This window comes from Paramormyrops kingsleyae, chromosome 23 (assembly GCF_048594095.1).
Source record: "Paramormyrops kingsleyae isolate MSU_618 chromosome 23, PKINGS_0.4, whole genome shotgun sequence".
Taxonomy (NCBI): Eukaryota; Metazoa; Chordata; class Actinopteri; order Osteoglossiformes; family Mormyridae; genus Paramormyrops; species Paramormyrops kingsleyae.
The window spans coordinates 220,914-243,576 of NC_132819.1; the positions used below are offsets into that span (position 1 = coordinate 220,914).

General features: G+C 40.4%; 1 protein-coding gene across 3 annotated transcripts in view; it reads right to left on the reverse strand.

Moving 5' to 3' along the window:
• LOC111844188 (voltage-dependent calcium channel gamma-4 subunit-like) overlaps positions 1-22,663 on the reverse strand; it is a 75,785-nt gene that overhangs the window by 23,845 nt on the left and 29,277 nt on the right. For 2 of the 3 annotated variants that reach the window (XM_072705592.1, XM_072705591.1), the window contains 2 exons: positions 19,117-19,386; positions 13,954-14,181 (listed from right to left, as the gene is read on the reverse strand). In XM_072705592.1, coding sequence (XP_072561693.1) covers positions 13,954-14,181; positions 19,117-19,126 — 238 coding nt within the window. In that variant the 5' untranslated portion in view covers positions 19,127-19,386. The remainder of the gene's footprint in view (positions 1-13,953; positions 14,182-19,116; positions 19,387-22,663) is intronic. The other variant, XM_072705593.1, reaches the window with a different exon arrangement.

Consider the following 22,663-nt stretch of genomic DNA (forward strand, 5'->3'; position numbering starts at 1 on the left):
TATTTTGATTGGATGAGCGCCAATGTTTGAATCACAACAAAATGCATGTATGTCATTGATTGGTTGCATTTGAAGGGCACGAAAGGCAAAATAATAATAATGTTGCATTATCGAACATTATGGCCCAATCCCATTTCTCCTCCCTTAGCCCTACCACTAGATTTCGAGGGCCCTCCCTTCCGAAGTTGACTTCACAGAGGGGTAGGGCTTGAAATCTTTACCTAGGAATCGGGAAACCACTCGCTTATGAGCTGCCTGGTTTGCTCGGGAGTCCCTGGAATAGTACAACATGCTTATAACACGGACAAGTCACTTTAACATTACAACATGATTATACCATTGGCTTGATTATACCAATGGCACGCAGATTTTAAATTAAGAATATTGCATGTAATTTTTCTATAAAACATGCACATATTTTGCATAAACAATGTGTTTATGTTACATAAACAATATGTCAGGAACAATGTCTTTTACATATTCCACGATGTAAAAAAATGCACTTAGAAGACTATTGCACGAAACACAGAAAACAATCAGGGGTGAGTTTCCCAAAAGTGTCGTAGCCAAAAAACTACATAAAAACTACTTTGAATGCTCTCTCTCTCTGAATAAATACGTTCTTAATTCTTCGACGGTTTTGTGAAACTCACCCCTGCTCGGTTCTTTTTCTATAAATACTAGAGATACTGCTCTGTCTCTACGCACAGAATTAGCGATTTTCAGAAAATTGTTTTTGAAAAATTCAACCTCATACTCCGTTTCACTTACATTAAACTAAGATATTCCGCTAAAATTTGTTTTTTTGCAAGCATATTTATAAAGATATGAGCTTCTTTCCCCACACCGTTAGGCATTTTTTCTTTTCTTGTTGTGTATTGCAATGCATTGTGGGAATTTTCTTCTTTCACTCGGTTTTGAGTCAGCATCTGAAAAATCTCAGTTTCGAGGGCTATCTTGAAGACTGAACACACCTACCCCTCGCTGCTAAAAAGAAATGGGACAACACTACCCTACACGGGTACACGCAAAACGGAGGGGTAGGGCTAAGTGGAGGTATTGGGATTGGGCCTAAGTAGTGTGTCGTGGATACTTTTCGCTCCAAATCTCCCGACCACTATGTCGATCTGAGACAGCAAGACCAAGACAACGAGGCCAAGACAAGACCGAGGGATCTGAGACCAAGACAAGACCAAGGCCATAGACTGTCGAGACTGTGACAAGACCAAGACAGCATAAAAGTGGTCTCGAGACCAAGACCGACTCTAGTACATCCAACTCTAGTAATTGCTACCAGGAGGAGGTTGAACAGAACTGGCGCTAGGACACAGCCTTGCTTCACCCCAACTTTTACCCTGAAGGGCTCTGAATGGAGTCCCCCCATGAGAACTCTGGCTTGCATTCCATCGTGAAGTTGCTGCAGGATGGAGAGAAACTTGGGAGGTACTCCAATTTTATGAAGCTGTTTCCAGAGCATCTCACGGTTCACAGTGTCAAATGATTTGCTGAGGTCAATAAAGGCTATGTAGAGGTCTGTTTGCCATACTCTGCTCTTCTCAAATAGCTGCCGCAAAACAAAGATCATATCATTGGTAGATCTAGACTTCCGAAAGTCACTTTGCGTTTCAGGGAGAGTACATTCTGAGATGTACGCCACCAAACGGTTGAGCATGATCTTTGCCAATACTTTCCCAGCATTGGAGAGAAGGGATATTCCTTGGCTATTACCACAGTCTGCTCTGTCCCCCGTTGTATTTCTTCTGCTTTCTGCAACCACCAGGGGCCTCATGTATAATGACGTGCGTAGAATTCACACTAAAACATGGCGTACGGACAAAACTAGGAATGTGCGTAAGCAAGAAATAATCCAGATGCATAAAACTGTGCGTAAACACAGATCTATGCACATTCCCTTTATAAATCCGAATGAGCGTGAAATTTTACATACGTGAACGAGCCCACAGCCACCCCCCTGACCCGCCCATAATTATGTATATTTGCATATGTAAATCTGTATAAATGCCCGCTTTGTTCTATGTTTTTCTTAAACAACAATGGATAAACCACGAGGGAAAAAGAAGTATTTCAGCGAGTGCAAAGTGGAGGTCATGTTAACAGAAATCGAGAAAAGAAAAGTGATATTATTTGGTGGTATAAGTGGCATCAGCAATAAACGAAAGTTGACGGAGTGGCACAGCATGGCGGAGTCAGTGAAAAGTGTTGGTTCTGAAATTCGCACAGTGGCTGAAATTAAAAAGAAGTGGTCGGACATTAAAATCAAAGTGAAAAAACGAGCGCCCGCTCACCGTAAGAGTCTTAACAGCACAGGCGGAGGTAACGGAATTCCCAGTCTCACACTCTTTGAGCAACTAGTTGCTGCGATGATTGGGGACACACTTTTATCGGGTGAGGGGGACGCCGATGTCATCGCGGGTGAGTTTTTCTCGTACCATACTTGATTGAATTACTTGCATGTTTATGAATAACACGTAGGGCGCAGATGCGGTGTGCAGGATCACACATGAACATATCACAGGCTTAAATTCCAGGTGGCCTGAGACAAGGCCGAGCCTGGTACGAGAGGCACCAAAGGGGGGTTACACACATAAACACACACACAGATAACAAGGGAGGCCAGCACTCCAACTTTCATTGCCTAAAGATTTAGCAACCTACAGACAGCAGAGAGGACCTAATGGACAGGGGTCCCTCGATTGGCACACAACCCCCTCCCCATACATCCTGCCTTACATATCACTCACCCAACAGACGAACACCCTAAAGGAAGTTCATTTAAGTTTGGCTTTTGTATACCCTGTATATTGATTTACTCACGACTACTAGTCTCAATATACAGATAGGTTATGTTTGTATGTGTCCTTAGACAATCTTAGTGTTTTGTGTGCCACCTTATAACCATGTTCACGGAGTATCACCTATTTTACCCCTTTGCACTTGAACACATATAAATTTAAATAAATAGATAGGTATAGCTACCATTGTATGTATGTTCTCATGGTATACCAGAAGAATCTGGAAAATTAGTGTAACCAATGTGTCCTAACTTTTAGAGAGTCTTCTTTGTTTAACAACCTCCCTTCTCTTCCAACATTCCTTTGTGGTTCTTATCTGATCTTGGTGGACCGTTACCAAGTTTCTTTGTTCTAACATACTATGTTAAAAGAACTGAATTAAGGTGTACCTTATCCATTCTGGAGAAGATCAATTGGGATAAGCCACACCAATCAAGATATGTTGTGTCCAGGTGTGCAACTTATATTGATATTACCACAAACTAATGGCCACACCTATCTATGGATAAGATGTGCTGTTTGTAATGTGAATATTTGATGTAATGTCTGCACAAAGTGTAACATCTTTTGAGGTGCAACCCAAAACACCTGTATCATATACTGATGTGAATCAGTCACATACATAAAATAATTAATTGTTTAATCAATTAATACAGATGGTATGAGCTGTGAACCTGTGAAGCTAGTATGGCATGTTTGGTGTCAAACTGATGGAAAATCATTCCTGATTCCAAATCTGGTCAGTGGTTACCATGAAAGTGGATGTATCAAAAGTTATACCAGCTTAATAAAAATCATCAGTAAAGGGAGAATCAGTTGGGTCATAAATCCCAAAAGGACTGATACAGATCCCCTTCCGAAAGCCCGCCAAATGGATGGCCAGCCATTGGGCCAGGAGTCGAATTCCTGGTCATCCCTATTCATGAACTTTAGACCATAAAAACCTGGCACCTCAGAACAAAGGGGGGCAAACAGATCATTGGGCAGACAGACCATCAGTGGGTGCAAGAGAAAGATTATCAAGGAGCAGAGAAAAGCCCATCAGCCCGAAGAGGAGCTGAAAGAACATCAGCCCAGGAGAAGAGAAGCCCACAAGAAGCCCTCCGGTGAAGGCCCAGCTGAACAGAGTACTGCAACCAAGACAAAGCTTCACCAGGAGAGAGAATCCAAGGGGCTCCACTCCGCTCTCTTCTAATTCTTCCAAGCTACCAAGCTATTCTTCCAATAACTCAAGAGCTGCCATGGTAGTTGTAATAGTTCGGTCATTTTCTGCATCGTTTTATTGTTACAAATTGATTAAAAATCAGGTGCCGTACATTTGTAAACAACATACAATTAATGTCGGTGTATTTGATAAAGTCAGCATCATGATTGTCAGTTTAAAAAGGGAAACCACAGTAGCAATGACTTGAGTGCCACCACCGAGTGCCGTCCGTTTACAAAACCGAGCAGAAATTTGCGTATGCCATGTCTGGAGCTGCTGTGAGAATGTGCATAGCAGTACGCCAAGTTTAGTTTTTATACATCTCGATGTGAGCGTGGAAACGGCCGTACGCAACATTTTTGTGCGTACGCACCGTTTATACATGAGGCCCCAGGTGTCTTCCATGGTCCGTAAAGCCTGTTGGGTTGTAGCTTTAGGCTTGGTGAAGATTGATTTCAGGATGGAGGATCCCGGATTGGACAGGAGAGCTTTGTGTGCATTACATTTTTCTTGTAGGAGTTAATGTATTTTAGTGGAGTTTAGTGGAGTATCAAACCATTCCCATTCTCGCCAGTGCGGGGAAGCAATAAAAAAGGCCAATAGGATGTTGGGGTATATCTCCAGGTGTGTGGAGTTTAAGTCAAGGGAGGTAATACTAAGATTATACAATTCCTTGGTGAGACCTCAGCTAGAATATTGTGTGCAGGTTTGGTCACCATATCTTAAAAAGGACATTGTGGCCTTAGAAAAGGTGCAGCATAGGGCCACAAGAATGATTCCTGGTCTTAGAGGAATGTCATACGAGGAAAGGTTAGTTGAGCTAAATCTGTTCAGCCTCAAGCAAAGGAGACTGAGAGGGGACATGATCCAGGTCTATAAGATTCTAACAGGTTTGGATGCTGTTCAACCGAATAGTTACTTCAGCATTAGTTCAAATACAAGAACTCGTGGCCATAGGTGGAAATTAGCGGGAGAACATTTCAAACTGGATTTAAGGAAGCACTTCTTTACACAGCATGTAGTCAGAGTATGTAATAGTCTTCCTGATAACGTAGTGCAAGCTGAATCCTTGGTTTCCTTTAAATCAGAGCTAGATAAGATTTTAACAACTCTAAGCTATTAGTTAAGTTCTCCCCAAGCGAGCTTGATGGGCCGAATGGCCTCCTCTTGTTTGTATAGTTCTTATGTTCTTAAACCAGTAATGATGATGTTTTCTACTTGTGCCAAGGACTTCTGAAGCTGCATAGTGGATAACTGCAGAGAGGGCTGACCAGTCACTGGCTTCCTCCTTCAGTTCTGTAAGTTTGCATGCAGGGAGCCTATGGAGATTCCCTTTGGTGGTGGGAAGCAAGGAGCTTGCGATTGGGAGATATACTTTAGGTGTGGGTACGCCGTCCTCACTCCCACCATCTTCACTCTACCTGGGTAACTTCTGGTGGCATGAGAAACTCACGACAACCTTCACACTGGTTCAAGCTGCAGGGGACTGCTGGTGGTCCGGTCTGGACTCCGGTCTGGACTCCACCAATTGCCTGTCCCCAGGCTACAGATTTATATTCAGGATTGTCTCCCCAAGGCAGCTCACCTTCCAGGCTTACCCATGTGGCAATGGGACAGTGGTTGGTGAGAACACCTCTGGGGACCACTGTAGCTCCGAGATCTCCCACTAATTCAGCCTGAGGTCGCAAGACCTCAGTTACCATTGGCTGCCATGTGGAGGCATAGTGAGAGACTTGATGAGGGAGAGTCTACACACCACACGGCACACACACTCATACAACTACAGGGCCAATTTAGACTCACCGACAACCTATCCTGCACACTTTTGTACTGCGAGAGGAAACCGGAGCCTCCGGCGAAAACGGGGAAAGCGTGCGAACTCCACACAGAAAGGACCCGAGACTGAAGCCAGGACCTTCTTGCTGTGAGGCAGCAGCTCTAACCACTGCGCCACCAAGCCACCCGTCCATGCATCCTCAATTTCAAATTCGTTCGCCATCTCGCGTTTGGTCAAAACTAAAAACTGACGTACAGCGTCGACGTGAATACGCAGTGACATATGACGTCGAACTGACATCGTGAAACCAAATGTAATATTACACCAGTTTTTCTGTTAAAGTACTGTGAAGTACTCCTAAAGTAGCGATTCATTTTCCATATCAGCTGGTTTAAATCATCATACATTTACATCAATTTTTATCTGATTCGCGATTCATCGTTACATGCCTAGTGTTCAGAAATCAGCGTAAAAGGACATTCCTAAGCTGAAGACTGCAACAACATCCCCATGTAATCTAAAGAAAGGGCCCTCAACCTATGGGGACCGGCAGGGCTGGTCAGGCTTCCTCTTTCACCCACAACAACAGCCAGCAATGCAAGAACAAAAGCTGACAATCAGTATTATTCATAACTGAGACTAAACTGCTCTGCACAGATTTGAAATATTAAATGTTAAATAAAATAAAAAGAATATACAGAATATTACAGTATTCTGGTTCAAGCTATTTATACACTGCAAGTTAGCAGAGCTTTATGAATGATAGTTACTGATTGGTTTTAATATTTTTTTTAATTCATTTTGTTTAAATAAAGATTCCTGACAAAGTCAAAAAGCCTTCATGCAGTACACAAATCTATGTCGTGCTTTTATGCATTTTAAACTTAATAAACTTTTAAACGGGTTGGTGCCGACCCGAACACCAGAGCTTTTATAATCTTGACCAGAGAATTTATAATTTAGTGTTTTTTTTTATTTTATTTTGTTTAAATAGAGGTTCCTGACAAAGTCAAAATTCAGTACACAAATTTATGTGGTGCTTTTATGCATAAACTTAGCAAGGTTAAACCAGTAGTTTGGGAACATTTTGGTTTCCTAGTAAATTTCACCAACACTGGAGAGAGAGTAGTTCAAAGACCAAGACTATCTATCGGTTCTATTATATCATTCGAATGCATATGACCAAAACAAGGCAAAAACAGCCTCTGCAAGTTAGGTCTCCTTGTGGCTTTTAACATGTTTTTCACAGCAAAAATTCAGACTAGGCTAAGAAATAGCTAAGACTATGTGTTTTTATTGCTATGGGTATACAACCATTCTCTGTAGCTGACAACACAGAATTTAGATGGGATTAAGATCAGTATGACAGTTATGATGCAGTTGTGACGAGAGGAAAAAGTGAAAAGGGAAAGTCAGTGAAAGGGATGAAGCACTTTTTTATTAGCAACAAGAAAAAGAAGCAGAGAAAGGAAGATCCGGTTGCTGCCGAGATAACTTGCTGCTGCCCCCACTGCCCCCTTCGAGGTAATGCAGTGGCCAAGAAAATCAACAGAATGGACACCAAACTGACACTTGGTAACATTCACAATTAACCCGTGAGCACTGAGATGTGCAAACAATGCCCGACCATTAGTCAAATGCTAATCCAAACTGGTGCTGGCAACTAAAATATCGTCTAAATAAACAAAAGGCTGAAAAGTTTGAGCTGTGTTCTTGAGCCCAAAAGGCATTCTAAGAAACTCAAACAGACCAAAAGGTGTAACAACAGCGGTCTTAGGGATGTCCTGGGGGTGTACCGGAATCTAATGGTAGCCCCTACCCGGTCCACCATGGATAATGAGAGTGCCTTGCAAACTGGCAGAGAAATCTTGGATGTGTGGAACAGGGTACCGGTCAGGGGTAGTGGCATTATTAAGGCATCTATAGTCCCCACAGGGGCGCCAACCACCCCCAGGTTTGGGCACCATATGGAGAGGAGAAGACCAGTGTCAGAACGCTGAACAATCCTTAAACACTCCAACGTGGCAAACTTGTCTTTGGTGACAGCCAGCTTCTCAGGGTCTAGGCGCCTAGCTTTGGCATGCATTGGCGGGCCTGCTGTGGTTATGTGGTGCTCCACACCATGTTTTGTCGAGGATGCGGAAAAGGTGGGTGTAGTGAGGGTGGCGCTGGAAAACATCAGCCTAAGCAGAAACAACAGACAGGTTGGAAGGGCCAGCCCCACTGAGTGTGTATGGAAAAGAGCAAAAAGTCTCCGCGTTTATTAGGCACTTATTTTTAACATCCACCGGCAAGTTGTTGGCACACAAAAAGTCAGCACCCAACAATGGAGTGGAAACAGATGCCAACCCAAAAGCCCATCGGAAATTCTGTCCATGAAAACAGAGGTCTACTGGCCGATCGCCAAAAGTTTCAATTGAAGTGTCTATCTGTGAGGTGGGGAGGATGCCCGCCAAAGCGCCCGTGTCACACAGAAAACGCCAGCCAGAAACAGAGTCTTCGACAAACAGCAGACTGCTTTGCCGTCCAGCGCCCAGTGCAGCTACAGGGCCCTGGTCCTGACGTTTCCCGGCAGCTTAAAGGAGCAGGGCGGGATTCATTTCTTAGCGCGCATACCAAAACGGGCATGATAAAAACAGTGACCGGACTTAGAGTCACGCAGAGCCGCAGCAACGACACCAGGGGCAGAAAAAGTGAAATCAGCCAGTCCTCTACTGTCCAGCACGGCGCAGGACTGCTGATTGGCAATGTAAACTCTGTCCGCTTCTCTCGCCAACTCCCGGAAATTTGTAAGAGGGGAGCTCACTAGGGCTGAGCATACAGTAGCCGGCATCCGCTGCATAAATACCTCGCAAAAAATAAAACAGGGCTGATGTCCATAAGCTCGGATGGTTTCTGATCTTCCAAGGAGGGCAAGGCGAAAAGCTGATGTGCCCACTCCCGCTCCAACAACTCAAAAGTCGCTAGCAGCAGCGATTTAAAAGCTCTGTACTGGCCATCCACCGGGGGATCTTGTAGAAAGCTCACCACCCGCGATGCTGTGGCGGTTGTCCCGTGCAGCAACAACATTTTGTGTCGTCCTGCATCATGCCCCAGACGGTGAACTGGGCTTCAGCCTGTGCAAACCACACAGCGGCAGCTTTAGAGCCACACGTACAGGTGTGGAGATGTTGGGGTCACCAATGTGGCGAGAGGAAAAAAACAGGAGGCAGTTGCTTAGTCCATGAAAGGGATGAAGCACTTTTTTATTAGCAACAAGAAAAAGAAGCAGAGAAAGGAAGATCCGGTTGCTGCCGAGATAACGAAAAAAACTCTGACAGGAAGTCAAACAAACCTTCAGAATAAGAGCACATCTGCCCTGAGAATTCTGATCGCTATGAACCTGCTACACAGTCTTATTTTTAAATTTTTATTCATTTTATATTTATTTCTACAATAAGCATCTCTTAGGTTTTCTTATACAGTGGTGCCTGTGGTTCACAAACACAATCCGTTCTAGGAAAGTGGTCGTGAACCAACTTGTATGCGAACTAAGGCAATCTTTCCCATAAGAAAGCATTGAAGTTCAATTATTATGTTCATAAGCCTACCAAATAATATTTTTTGTCAATGAAATTTCTGGTCTTTATAATTCAGCTGAATCTGTTTAGCCTTCAGCAAAGGAGACTAAGGGGGGACATGATCCAAGTCTATAAGATTTTAACGGGTCTGGATGCTGTTCAGCCAAATGGCTATTTCAATATTATTTTAAATACTAGAACTCGTGGCCATAAGTGGAAATTAGCGGGAGAACATTTTAAAACAAATTTGAGGAAACACTTCTTTACACAGCGTGTAGTTAGACTATGGAATATTCTTCCTGCTAGTGTAGCGGAAGCTAAAACCCTGGCTTCCTTTAAATCAGAGCTAGATAAAATTTTAACAACTCTAAGCTATTAGTTAAGTTCTCCCCAAATGAGCTTAATGGGCCGAATGGCCCCCTCTCGTTTGTAAATTTCTGATGTTCTTAAAAACTTTAAAGAAAAAAACATAGTGTGGTGATGGGCGGACCAAGGCATCGCGGGAGCAGAGAGGGACATGGACACTTGCTTGCCGGGGAAATCATGCTCTTTATTAACAGTCCTTAACTCTTGTGTTACATTATGTTAATGGTTGCATTTCTCTATGGTTGCACATGTGATTGCCCATGTCTTGTGTGTACCTGGTCTGATCTTCGCGTGTATTTAGTGATACGGTGGTAAATCTTCCACCGTGTGTGCATCTTGCAGTTCGGCGTCTGACAATCTTGTGTTTCCCATCTGTGTATTTGGATTTGGTGCCTGTTGTGGTCCTTCTACTTACAATTGCACGCGGAGCATGCTGGGACATGTGCCCCGCTGGTGCTACACTAGTATAATAAAAGGAATCTGGTTGAGGAATCTGTTTGTCAACCAAATTTTGTTTGCAAACCAATGCATTTTTTCACAAAATTTTTGGTTGCAAACCAAATTGTTTGTAGACCATGTACAATGATCGAGCAGTGGTTTGTTTTTTATAACACGGTTTTATTGCAGGAACTCAGAGCATTCACAGCAGTATACTGAGCGCACGTCTATCTCTCTCGGTATTAGCTCGCTAACTAACGTAAAGCATTATAGTGACATACAGCTGTCATACACTGTAACTTAAAGTGCACACTCATAGAAACCCATACATGACATCTTCCCCCTTTTATGTTATTGCCTATAACAAGGGTGCATTTAAGCAGCAATCAAATAACCACAAAACACAAACCCTCTGTTACCTAAAATGACCATTCGCAAGTCTGCTCGCTCTGCAAACATAAGGTGAAACCTTAGCATGAATACGGTCATCTTATACAAATGAATAATTGGTAAGTAAATGAAGGTACAGTGAATAAGACTGCTTTCAACACAGAACAGTTTCCTTGAAATGAAACGTATAAAACACATCAAAAGTTAAATCACTCTTAACCAAGGCACTATAATATTAAATCTCAAAACCACGTTTTTTTTTTCTCTCTTTTATATCTCCCCCCCAAAAGCCATATGGTGGACACATCAGTGTCTACAAGTCCAGTCTCACATCTGGTTTGCACACCCGTCCATATCTGGTGAAAACCTGTGCTGGCGGAACTGTAGTTGTGTGTGTGAGGGATGTGGCCTGACTTGGTTTAGAAAAGATTGAGATGTTATCCCCCCATTGCTCGTGGCCGTGAGTAGGGGTGAGTCCATGGCAGGCCGTGGAGGCAACTTTGGCCGAAGATGGTGGCGGTTCCACCGCAGCACTGCACCTTCTTGTGTGTTGATGAGGTAAGACCTTGGGGTAACACTTTCCTTTGAGACAACTGCTGGCATCACCCAAGTCTTTTCCTCATCCAGCTTGGTGAACACTGTGTCTCCCGGTCTTAGCAAAGAGAGAGGTCTGGCTCCATGGTGACGGTTATAATAGAAAGCTTGTTTGGTCTTTTTACTAGCATCCTTTTATTTAACTATCTTTTGGTTGGGCCATTTTGGTTGAAGATTTTTTTTCCAGAGTAGGGAGATTCGTCCTGATCCATCTCCCCATTAGGAGTTAAGAACATAAGAACTATACAAATGAGAGGAGGCCATTCGGCCCATCGAGCTCACTTGGGGAGAACTTAACTAATAGCTCAGAGTTGTTAAAATCTTATCTAGCTCTGATTTAAAGGAACCCAAGGATTCAGCTTGCACTACGTTATCAGGAAGACTATTCCATACTCTGACTACACGCTGTGTAAAGAAGTGCTTCCTTAAATCTAGTTTGAAATGTTCTCCCGCTAATTTCCACCTATGGCCACGAGTTCTTGTATTTGAACTAATGCTGAAGTAACTATTTGGTTGAACAGCATCCAAACCTGTTAGAATCTTATAGACCTGGATCATGTCCCCCCTCAGTCTCCTTTGCTTGAGGCTGAACAGATTTAGTTCAACTAACCTTTCCTCGTATGACATTCCTCTAAGACCAGGAATCATTTGTGGCCCTATGCTGCACCTTTTCTAAGGCCGCAATGTCCTTTTTAAGATATGGTGACCAAACCTGCACACAATATTCTAGGTGAGGTCTCACCAAGGAATTGTATAATCTTAGCATTACCTCCCTTGACTTAAACTCCACATACCTGGAGATATACCCCAACATCCTATTGGCCTTTTTTATTGCTTCCCCGCACTGGCGAGAATGAGACATGGAAGCATCAACATACACACCAAGGTCGTTCTCATAATCAGCTACCTTTATTTCAGTAGGTCCCATAAAATAACTGTACTTTATATTTCTGCTCCCTATATGGAGTACCTTACATTTGTCCATGTTAAATTTCATCTGCCAGTTATCGGCCCAGTCACTAATTAAATCAAGATCCAGCTGTAGCTGCTGAGCCGCTAGTTCAGTATCTGCTACACCACCCACCTTGGTGTCATCTGCAAATTTCACCAGTTTACTATATATAGTGATGTCTATATCATTTATGTAAATTAGGAACAATAGTGGTCCTAAAATTGAACCCTGCGGTACCCCACTATGAACGCAGACCCACTGTGACATTGTGCCTCTTATAACTACTCGCTGCTTCCTATCTGTTAACCAGTTATCAATCCAGGTCGCTACAGTTCCTAAAATACCTGTCGCTTTGAGTTTAAGTAAGAGCCTCTTGCGGGGGACAACATCAAAAAGCCTTTTGGAAATCTAAGTAGATGACATCATAGGCCTTCTTATCATCAACTTCCTGAGTAGCTTCCTCAAAAAACTCCAACAGATTTGTTAAACAGGATCTCCCTCTCCTAAATCCATGCTGGCTATCCCTCAAAATGTTATTTGAGTCCAGGTAATCTACCATTTTCTCTTTGATTATAGCCTCCATAACTTTACCAGTTATACAACTTAGACTGATTGGCCTATAGTTTGACAAATTACTTCTATCCCCTTTTTTGAAAATGGGCGTTATGTTGGCATGCTTCCAATCAGAAGGTACCACACCTTCAGATAAGGATTTTTGAAACAGTAAAGTTAAGGGTCGGCAAATAATATCCCTCATCTCTTTTAACACTATAGGTAAGATGCCATCAGGGCCCTGTGATTTATTTATTTTGAGCTTAGCTAGGCTTTGCAAAACATCAGCTTCAGTTATATATATTATAGTTATACACGATGCCAGACTAGTAATAAGAACTGGTAAGTTACTAGTGTCCTCAACAGTGAATACCTGTGCAAAACTATCATTGAACTCATTTACTATATCAATGTCGTTTTCAATTATAAGACCCTTACTATCCTGCAGATTAATAATTTCAGCCTTTAGAGCTCTTTTAGAGTTAACCTAGCAAAGGTGGATTTTAGTTTCTGAATAACCTGACTGCTGGTTGTGGGCGGCAACTGTAGTATCTCCAAGAACCGTGAGTAGTAATCTGACACTATGAGGTAGTTATTCTTGTGGTGTTCACAGAGATCAATGGCTATTCTTTTCCACGGGCGATCAGGCAGGGGTGTGGAGATGAGTGACTGTGATGCACGGTTTCTTTCTCATCATTCTTTCTGTGGTCTGCAAGCACTGTTTATGTGATATGGAAACAGTTCACGTGCTACATGTGCCAGCAGCATAAAATCTGGGTGACTGGCCTGAGGGATCCCTGTTTGGGTCCACAATGTTGCGGAAAACTGCTGACATAAGCTGATGTCTCTGGCAACATTCTCAGTCTCAAAAAAGAGTCATTCATGCATCCTGACCTAATTGTCCACTGACCTAAAATACACTGACCTCTAAACTAAGCTGCATGTCAGAGCTGAAAAGTTCAGGTACAGAAAGTACAAATCCAGACTAATATTTTGTTTCAATGAACCAGTTCAGTACTATGTAACTATGAATCTTTATTACTCAACTGCTTGGGTGAAACAAAATTTTGGTCTGGTTTGTACTTTCTGGACCTGAATATTCTACCTTTGCAGCATAAGGTATACATTCTGTCATCAAATCAAAACCCCAAAGCTTGTTTTTTAAACAGCATTTTCTTTGTAGCCATCCACCATTTAATGTACTCTGAAGACAAAATACAAAGAAGGTACTGTTCAGCTCAAAAACCATTACCAACCATAAACAATTTGATGTATACTAGGTAATGGAAATCAAAAAGCCTCCTGACCTTCCAGGCAGCAAATTCTCCAGAGGCCAGAGTGGGTGAGAGCACCGGGGTCCTTCTTGTCCTTGTTCTGTGGGTCTTCCTGTGAGGAGTTTGCAGTGCTGTTGCAAATGAAGGCTCGAGCATACAGCCAATAATCAGTGCCAATGGCCACAGTCATCAGTCCAAAGGCTGCAAAGGCTCCCACGGTGGTGAGGAGGATCTGAATCCCCTTCTCACACCACACCATGGCTGGTGGACAGGTTGGGAGAGGAAAGAGAGGAAACAGAGGGCTTTAGACAAAGAAAGTATACTGTGCTAATGTGTGGGAGAGGATGGCAGGGTGAGTGAAAAAAAGTACAGAAATGGACAGAATGTGGCAGAGAGATTAACAGTTTACTGTAAAGACCATTAAGACCACTTTGGTCACACAGTGAGTCACACACAGACACTTCACAGTGACATACAAATTATTGTACCGCATATGGCCTGCAAGGACTACATCCACAAACACGGGTCATCCAGAGCAGATCAGCGAAACAATTCAAGAGAACAACGGGAGAAAATCTGGGTTACATAGACAAAAATGTATGTCACAACAGCACTGATTCTCAAGCTTGAGAAATCATACAGAGAGGGCTACTGCTGCTTGCCAACTGAAATTCAATCTCTTAATAATAATAATTGACACTTTATTGATCCCTGTGGGGAAATGGTTTTTACACCTCACTCAACTTGCTCTTTGTAGAGCCACCTGTTGGGGCGCCTAGGGAGCTGGGAGTTAAGGGTCTTGCTTAAGGACCCATAGACGTGCGGAGGCTGGGTTTGAACCGGCAACCTTGTGATTACAGGCACACAGGCTTAGCCCACTGAGCCACACGCTGCCCCACTCTTGCAAATATTTGTGACGAATGAATTACATACACTCAACAGACCTTTGTCTTTAAAGCATGATGTTCCATAATTTCTTGATGGGAACAACTGACTCTGTTTTTAGGTCACATATTGACTCAAAGACAGCATATTGACATAGTAACTGAAGCACTGAACTGATGCTGAATAACGATTCTAATGAAATTGAAAATACAGACGCTCCTCTGCTTACAAACTTTCAACTTACGAACTTTCAGACATACGAACGAAGAGGACTGTAAGTCCAAATTGTGTTCATTGGGCTCCTGTTTCCTGTCCGCAACATCATTTTTTTCTGCTCACCAATTCCGCCAAGTACGACTTCTGGCCACCACTTTCACTGCGCAGCAGGGTAGCGTGCATACTCCCAGTATCCTAGTTCTTTGTACTTGCATATACCCTTAAAATGATGCTGAATAACAACTTACGAACATTTCAAGTTACGAATGGCCATTCAGAACATATCTCGTTTGCAAGTAGAGCCACAAGAATGGCCACAAGAATGATTCCTGGTCTTAGAGGAATGTCATACGAGGAAAGGTTATTTGAGCTAAATCTGTTCAGCCTCAAGCAAAGGAGACTGAGGGGGGACATGATCCAGGTCTATAAGATTCTAACAGGTTTGGATGCTGTTCAACCGAATAGTTACTTCAGCATTAGTTCAAATACAAGAACTCGTGGCCATAGGTGGAAATTAGCGGGAGAACATTTCAAACTGGATTTAAGGAAGCACTTCTTTACACAACGTGTAGTCAGAGTATGGAATAGTCTTCCTGATAACGTAGTGCAAGCTGAATCCTTGGGTTCCTTTAAATCAGAGCTAGATAAGATTTTAACAAGCTATTAGTTAAGTTCTCCCCAAGCGAGCTCGATGGGCCGAATGGCCTCCTCTCGTTTGTATAGTTCTTATGTTCTTATGTTCTTATCTGTACATCATGGCAAAAAAAAACCCAAACTAAGCAGCCAATTAAGTTGAATGTCACTTTGAAACAACTTTGAAATAGCTAGAGCCCAATGACTGAAATCACAATACAGTCACCCCTTCGATTCATGAATTTGATTTTCGTGGTTTCAGTTATTCGCAACTGGCCATGAACATTTAAATGGGAATATTTTTGGAGCTTGCGGAAAGATCACAGAAACTTGCAGATGACCCATAACTGAAAAACAATACTGCAAATGATTTGGATCACAAAAAATCAGATACATAATAAAACTGTAATATATAAATGTCGGTCATACACATTTTTTGTTATTGTAAGTGCATACTATATCTAAAATATAAATAACCTTGGCTTGAGTACACTGTGCATCTTTGTTATGTAAACAAGCCTCTCATGTGTTAACAGTCTTTGCGACCATGGAATCTCATGTTTCTTGTATTAAATTTTGCAGTCCTGTGTTGTCACTTGAGGAACAAAGGACTAAAGGGCAGGCATTGTGGCGCAACAAAAGCGGGTTTATTGAAGTAAATGAACAGACTGGAAACAAACAGAACCGTGAGGGATCAAAAACGGGAGGACTGACAACCAGGAGAGGCACGGGTGACAGGAAGGTTTGACATCAAGTACCAGACTTGTGCTGACAAAACAAACAGGTACTTAAACGCAAGGACTATACTTAGCATATTTTTTTTTCACTAGGGTAACAATGGGTAACAAGCACCAGGCGTGGCGCAGGAGGGCCAGGTGTACAGGAAGTGACATCCTGTTAATTTTGCAATTTAAATAATGGATGTAAAACATAGCACTCCAAGTGCATATAGTAGTAACTTTGTACATACAGGGATAATAATTCAGACGGTTTGTCTATACTACACTGTATACTATGCAGTATACTATACTGTTCATTTAGAAAGTGGTAATAAAAAGAATTTTTATTTATCATTTAGGCTTAGGGATGTCCAAGAATTATTTGTGAAATCACATTTGTCAGATCTTCCACCCCCTAACCCTGGTGAATGTGAACAGTATGTGTATGTGAATGTGGCAACAGCAGTGTGGTGATTACTGCATTTTCAATCACTATTAACATGAAGTGCTCCCAGATAACTAAGGCTTTCGCTTTCACTTTCATTAAAATAGAGTTTATTTGCAGATCTACTGTAAGACTGATCCACTGGCAGACAAGAATCCACTGTTTGATCCAAGACTTTTATTGAATAAACAATAAAATTGTAAGGGCACCACAGTGGACTTCATTTCTGGTAACGTATCTACCTCACAGTGGACCAGCAGCCAGACGCTTCTCCTTCATTATGTTTAGTCTTCCTTCTACCATATTACTGAGTAAATGAGAAGGTAAATTTCAATCTATGCTTTTAAATACAATCTAATTTAATTGAATAATCATGAAAGCTATTTTAAAAATGAGACGTTGTGGATAAAATAGGTCAGAACAACATTGGCTGTAACTAATGATGAAAAGTCTTTACACTTTTTTCGATTATGTAGATATAGTTGGAAAAAAATCAATAAAGAAAAAATATTGAATTCACTGATATCTACCATCTGCCCAACACTATCCAGTTCTTTCTGGAAACTGTACTTAGCTTTCACATTTCTAGGTGATCCATCCAGTATTTCTAGAAATTGTACTAGTTGGTAAGTGTGGGACAAGTACAGATTAGATATATTGAGCAACTTGCTGTTCGGGGAATATGATGCTGTCAATTCGAATTTTTTTATGATTTACTTATTAAAATTAGATTTCAGTTTGCAGACTATTCAAATTGTCATCTTTTTCATGTTTTGGATCTGTTTAAGAGGAATCCAAAGGGAATTTTAAACAAAAAAGAAATAAAAATATAAAATGACTTGAATTATAGCATGATAATAATTGATATTGACTGATATGAAAAAAATTATTGTGATAAAATATTAGTAATTTTATATGAGTCATGGTGACTATAATATGTGTGTGGAGAGCAGATCACAAATTTAAACTGATTATATTTGAAAAAATTCATGTTCATGAAGTGCAAAATATACTGATGAGCCATAAGATTATGATCACCCCTATGTGAGGCAAATAATGTTTACTATCTTGTAAAAACAGTCCATGTCCAAATCATTATGGTCAAGTGACTGTGTTAGAGCATCTCCAAAATAGCAAGCTTTGTGGGGTGCTCGTGGTCAGTCATTGTGAGTACACACTGAGAGTACTTCTTGAGGAGGGAAGAAGAACGATCTGCCGAAAAGGTGTTGGATGGCCAGAACTCTTGGATGTGGAATGTAAATGAAGGCTATCCCATCTGGTACATACCAACAGAAGAGCTACTGTGGCCCAAATCACAGACGATTTTGATGATGATCATGTGAATATAATATAATAATTATATTGTGTATTGAGACAAGATAGATAGCCCAGTTTCAAAATATCTGAACACATAGCTGATACATTATTTGCCAATAATAGGACCAATTCAGCTTTCCTAGTGTCTTAAATAAAGTGCTGTTGTCCCAAAAAACTATAACATATGTCACAGAAGAAATCTAATTTTAAACAGACACAGAAACAAAAATAAGTAATTTTTAGAATATAATTTAGTCATAGATTCATATATAATATAGATCCTTAAACTAGGCTGAACTCTGTTATTTTCTAGTTAACAATAGTCAAAATCATAGTTCGATGTATCCATACACCATCCATCCATCTGCTCAGGCATCAACCTCAACTTTATTTATCTTATAAATAAAATGAGAAATCACATAACTCCTATGCTTTCTGGTTTATTTAAAAGTTTGTCGAAGGCTGTTACCAACAGCACTGTGATGAAAACCAAACACTTCACAATTCTCAAAACTGTTTTGTCTTCATTACATTTTTTGAGTTAAGTTTCCTAAGCAAGTGGACATTCAGGGCTAGTCAGTAGGCCTGTAATGGTACAGGCATTGCTGATTATGGTCAATCATAACCAGCTGTTTGGTAGCATTTAGGTTTCTGTCAACTCTGTTATACTGAACTGGGATATGTTGCTGGAAGCAACATGCTGGAGATGACTTCATCCAGGTGTGTGTAGGACCACAGCTGAAGCATTAAGAGTTCCTTTCATTGGAATTAAGGGGTTTAGCCCAACCCCTGAAAAACAACCCCATACCATTGTTGCTCCTCCACCAAACTTTACAGTTGGAGTAGTCAGGCTTCCATTCTTTTTGACCTTCATTCTCTGTAATTTGGGCTACAGTTCATATTTAAATATGTAGAAATTTTCAAGATACTGTATCTGCAAATGTTGAAGGTTTTGGAAGGTTTGTTCAACATAGTACTTACATTGTGACATGGAGATCCTAATTTCCCTTTAGTCTTCTTCTTCCTTTGTAGGGGCTTTATCCATGATTTGCTGATGCCTAATCAGTTCTGTGGTGAAATATTCATTAAACTTTTTATCTTGTTTGTCTTGCAAATACTTTAGTCTTGCAAATGTTCCACACAGCATAAATGTTATTCTTCCCTTGTTTTCTCATCTTCCATGTTGTGAATAAAGACATCCATTCACAATGTTGACTTTTGTGCTTGAATAACAGTCATTCTTGAGATGATCTGTATGTGAATTAGCATCAGAATTCTTGTAAAATTATCATTCAATGTAGCCTTTCCTAACTTTAAATAATGCAGGCGCTGATCACATCTGACATCTTCATTTCCCATTTGTCTGAATCTTGCTTTAAAATATAACTTTAAATACATCAAATAAAGAAATAAATGTTCCTTCTAAAGTGACACAGTGAATAGCAACCTGCCTGTGTACATTTCATTTATGTAGGCCAGCCATTTTTTCAATGCTTTTGCATATTGTAAAAGTTGTTGTTAACAATGAATGACTTCATGGGTGGGCTGTAGCCAGAAACTAGTGTCAACTCTAAACAGCCACAGCTTCAGATAAGTAGAAGAAAAATCACTGTTATTGATCCTTAGCAAAGGAACTTCACCTAAATGTACTGTAAATACTTGCAGTTTAAATGGATACAATCTCATCAAAGCAGTTACTGATATGTAATTTCAGTGGGAGTTACACGGCTACATGTCCAAGTCAGGCTGTCACAAGTACATTACAGAAGAATTATCTTTGTTTAATGGAAATTTCCACATTCAGAATGTTCATAGTCAATCTTCAAGGTGATTTGTGGTGACAGTCAGGTAATGTCCTGAAATGGTAGACATCAAATGGTGAAACCTTGGGGAAAAATACATATACAGCCAGAGAAAATGCCTTTTTCATGAATATCATTTGCACATACAGGGGACACCACTACATGTGGTACCACTACACTCACACTATAGGTGTGTTCATGTTTTACCTTTTACTCGCTGCCTAAATCTGCACCACACTTGGAAAATAAATATATATAGAAAATCATATATTTCTCATGTATATTTAGGATATTTTGGGGAAAAAGCACCATGTATAGTTTTTAATTTACTGAGCAACTCAATGTGACACATTGAAGATGTTCCATTTGACATCTGATGCAGTGCAATGGAGACATCTGTGTTATCAGTCCCAAGTTCCTGAAAAAAAGCTGTCGCTAACTGTATCATAGTAGCCCTGAAATCTCAGTAAAGTATTCTTAGCCAAGTGGTAAGGGTTTAATCTGTTGCCTATAAGAACAAGATGCGAGCCTTATCACAGCTGGACACCCTTTGTGACAACATAATATTAACACAAATGCAAAATCTTACTGCAGTGCTCACGCTTTTAGTCTTCTAACTGAGTAGCTATGACAACAAATAGGCCTACTTTATAATCACCACAGACTGTGCTGTGCATTTAAAATATGCCTGTTACTAAGCACACTTGTACCTAATGCTTTGCAGTACTTCAGCACAGTTCACTGACCTGGAAATACACCAATGTGTCACATCAAGTATAAATAAGTCTTTTGATCTGCAACACTCACTCTATCCACTTAAAATATGCCTGTTCCTAAGCACACTTGTACCCAATGCTTTGCAGTACTTCAGCACAGTTCACTGACCTGAAAATACACCACTGTTTCACATCAAATATACACTGAACAAAACTATAAACGCAACACTCTTGTTTTTGCTCCCATTTTTCAGGAGCTGAACTCAAACATCGGAAAATTTTTCTACATACACAAAAGACCCATTTCTCTCAAATATTGTTCACAAATCTGTCTAAATTTAGACAGATTTGTGAACAATATTTGAGAGAAATGGGTCTTTTGTGTATGTAGAAAAATTTTCCTATGTTTGAGTTCAGCTCATGAAAAATGGGAGCAAAAACAAGAGTGTTGCGTTTATATTTTTGTTCAGTGTAAATAAGTCTTGATCTGCAACACTCACTCTATCCAGAAAAGGAGGGGGTACAGTTTGTTTTGTTTTTTGGCAATGCAAAAATACAAAAACATCTACTTAGTTTGATTTTTACAAGGCAGATTATCCAGAGGTTCAATTTCCACACAAATATTCAGAGATTTCTGTTTGCAGCAAAACTAGAACCAACATTAAGGATTTAAACAAAACCTAACCCTAATACAGTAATTTATATTTGCCAAGGTATTCTCATGATTATCTTTGATAGTTTAGAATATTTAAAACCTACTGTTTCACACACAAAAACACAGAATCATAAAATTAGCTTTTGTTTATTTATATATTATTCTAAACAGTACATCAGTCTTGCACATACAGTACACAATAAATTTTCACAAAATACTTCAATTTAAGATACAAAGAACTCACTTTAATAGAAAAGGTCAAAAACTTTAAAATATCTGCATACAGTACTTCCAGCCATCCATCCATCTATCCATCCATCCAACCAGGTGAGGGTCAGAAAACACTTTTGCACTTGTTACAAAAATAACAGATGCCAGGAGCTGACTATGGCTGTTTTCAGCCAAGGTTGTCCAAATTATTAAATAACATCCACTGTAAATTTAACACTTAATTATAACAAAAAGAATTGCAACAATGCTCACTTAAGCAGATTACACATAGTATATTTGCTTGTTATTGAATTGCTGTACAAAAATCATGTGACTGTATTGTAAAGTTTGTGAAATAATATTAATTGATCCATTGTCATTCATAAATACTACTGTATTACCTTGCAATTATTGATTCTTGGAAACCATGTTTTAAAGAGATACTGTTCATAATAATGTTTTGCCATATTATACTGTCCGAGCTATAACTGCAGCAAAACAGCAAAAGAATTTTCCAACTGAAAGCACCATACCACTATTTTCTAAAAAGGAGTCATTTTTATGAAGAGCAGAAACACTGAATGCTTAACTAAGCCCATCTACAAAGCAGCGAGTTTATTTTGAAAGAAAGCCTGTCCTCGATTGTAGCCCATGCTACAGTTCATTCTTCATTCTTGCCTTCTGCACCTTTTAATACACCTCTAGAATGATTTTATTAGCTTGACCAACTTTTGTTCCTTTGTCTGTTTTTCCTTTTAAATTAAAAACATCACAAGTACTAGTGTCAACCACATATGATATCACATTACATACCAAATTTCCCCCTTTATAAAGCTAACTATTCTGTCAGTATCCCTGAAGTGAGCCAATACTTTAAAATGAGCGATTATGAACAAAATTCTCTAACTAAACAGCACACTAGCAGTTTGACTAAGTATAAATATTTCCTGCTACTCCGTTGCAAAAACACCCAAATGGAACACTCAGGATGTTTACATGAACAGCTATGTTGAGGTACGGTTATAGCTTCACTGCGCCATTTAATCGGACTATTGTCCTTGTTCCAGTATACATGCACGGGAGGGGAATCTACAGTATTTAATGACCAAAGTATGTTTGACTCAGCTACAATAGGTGGCAATACG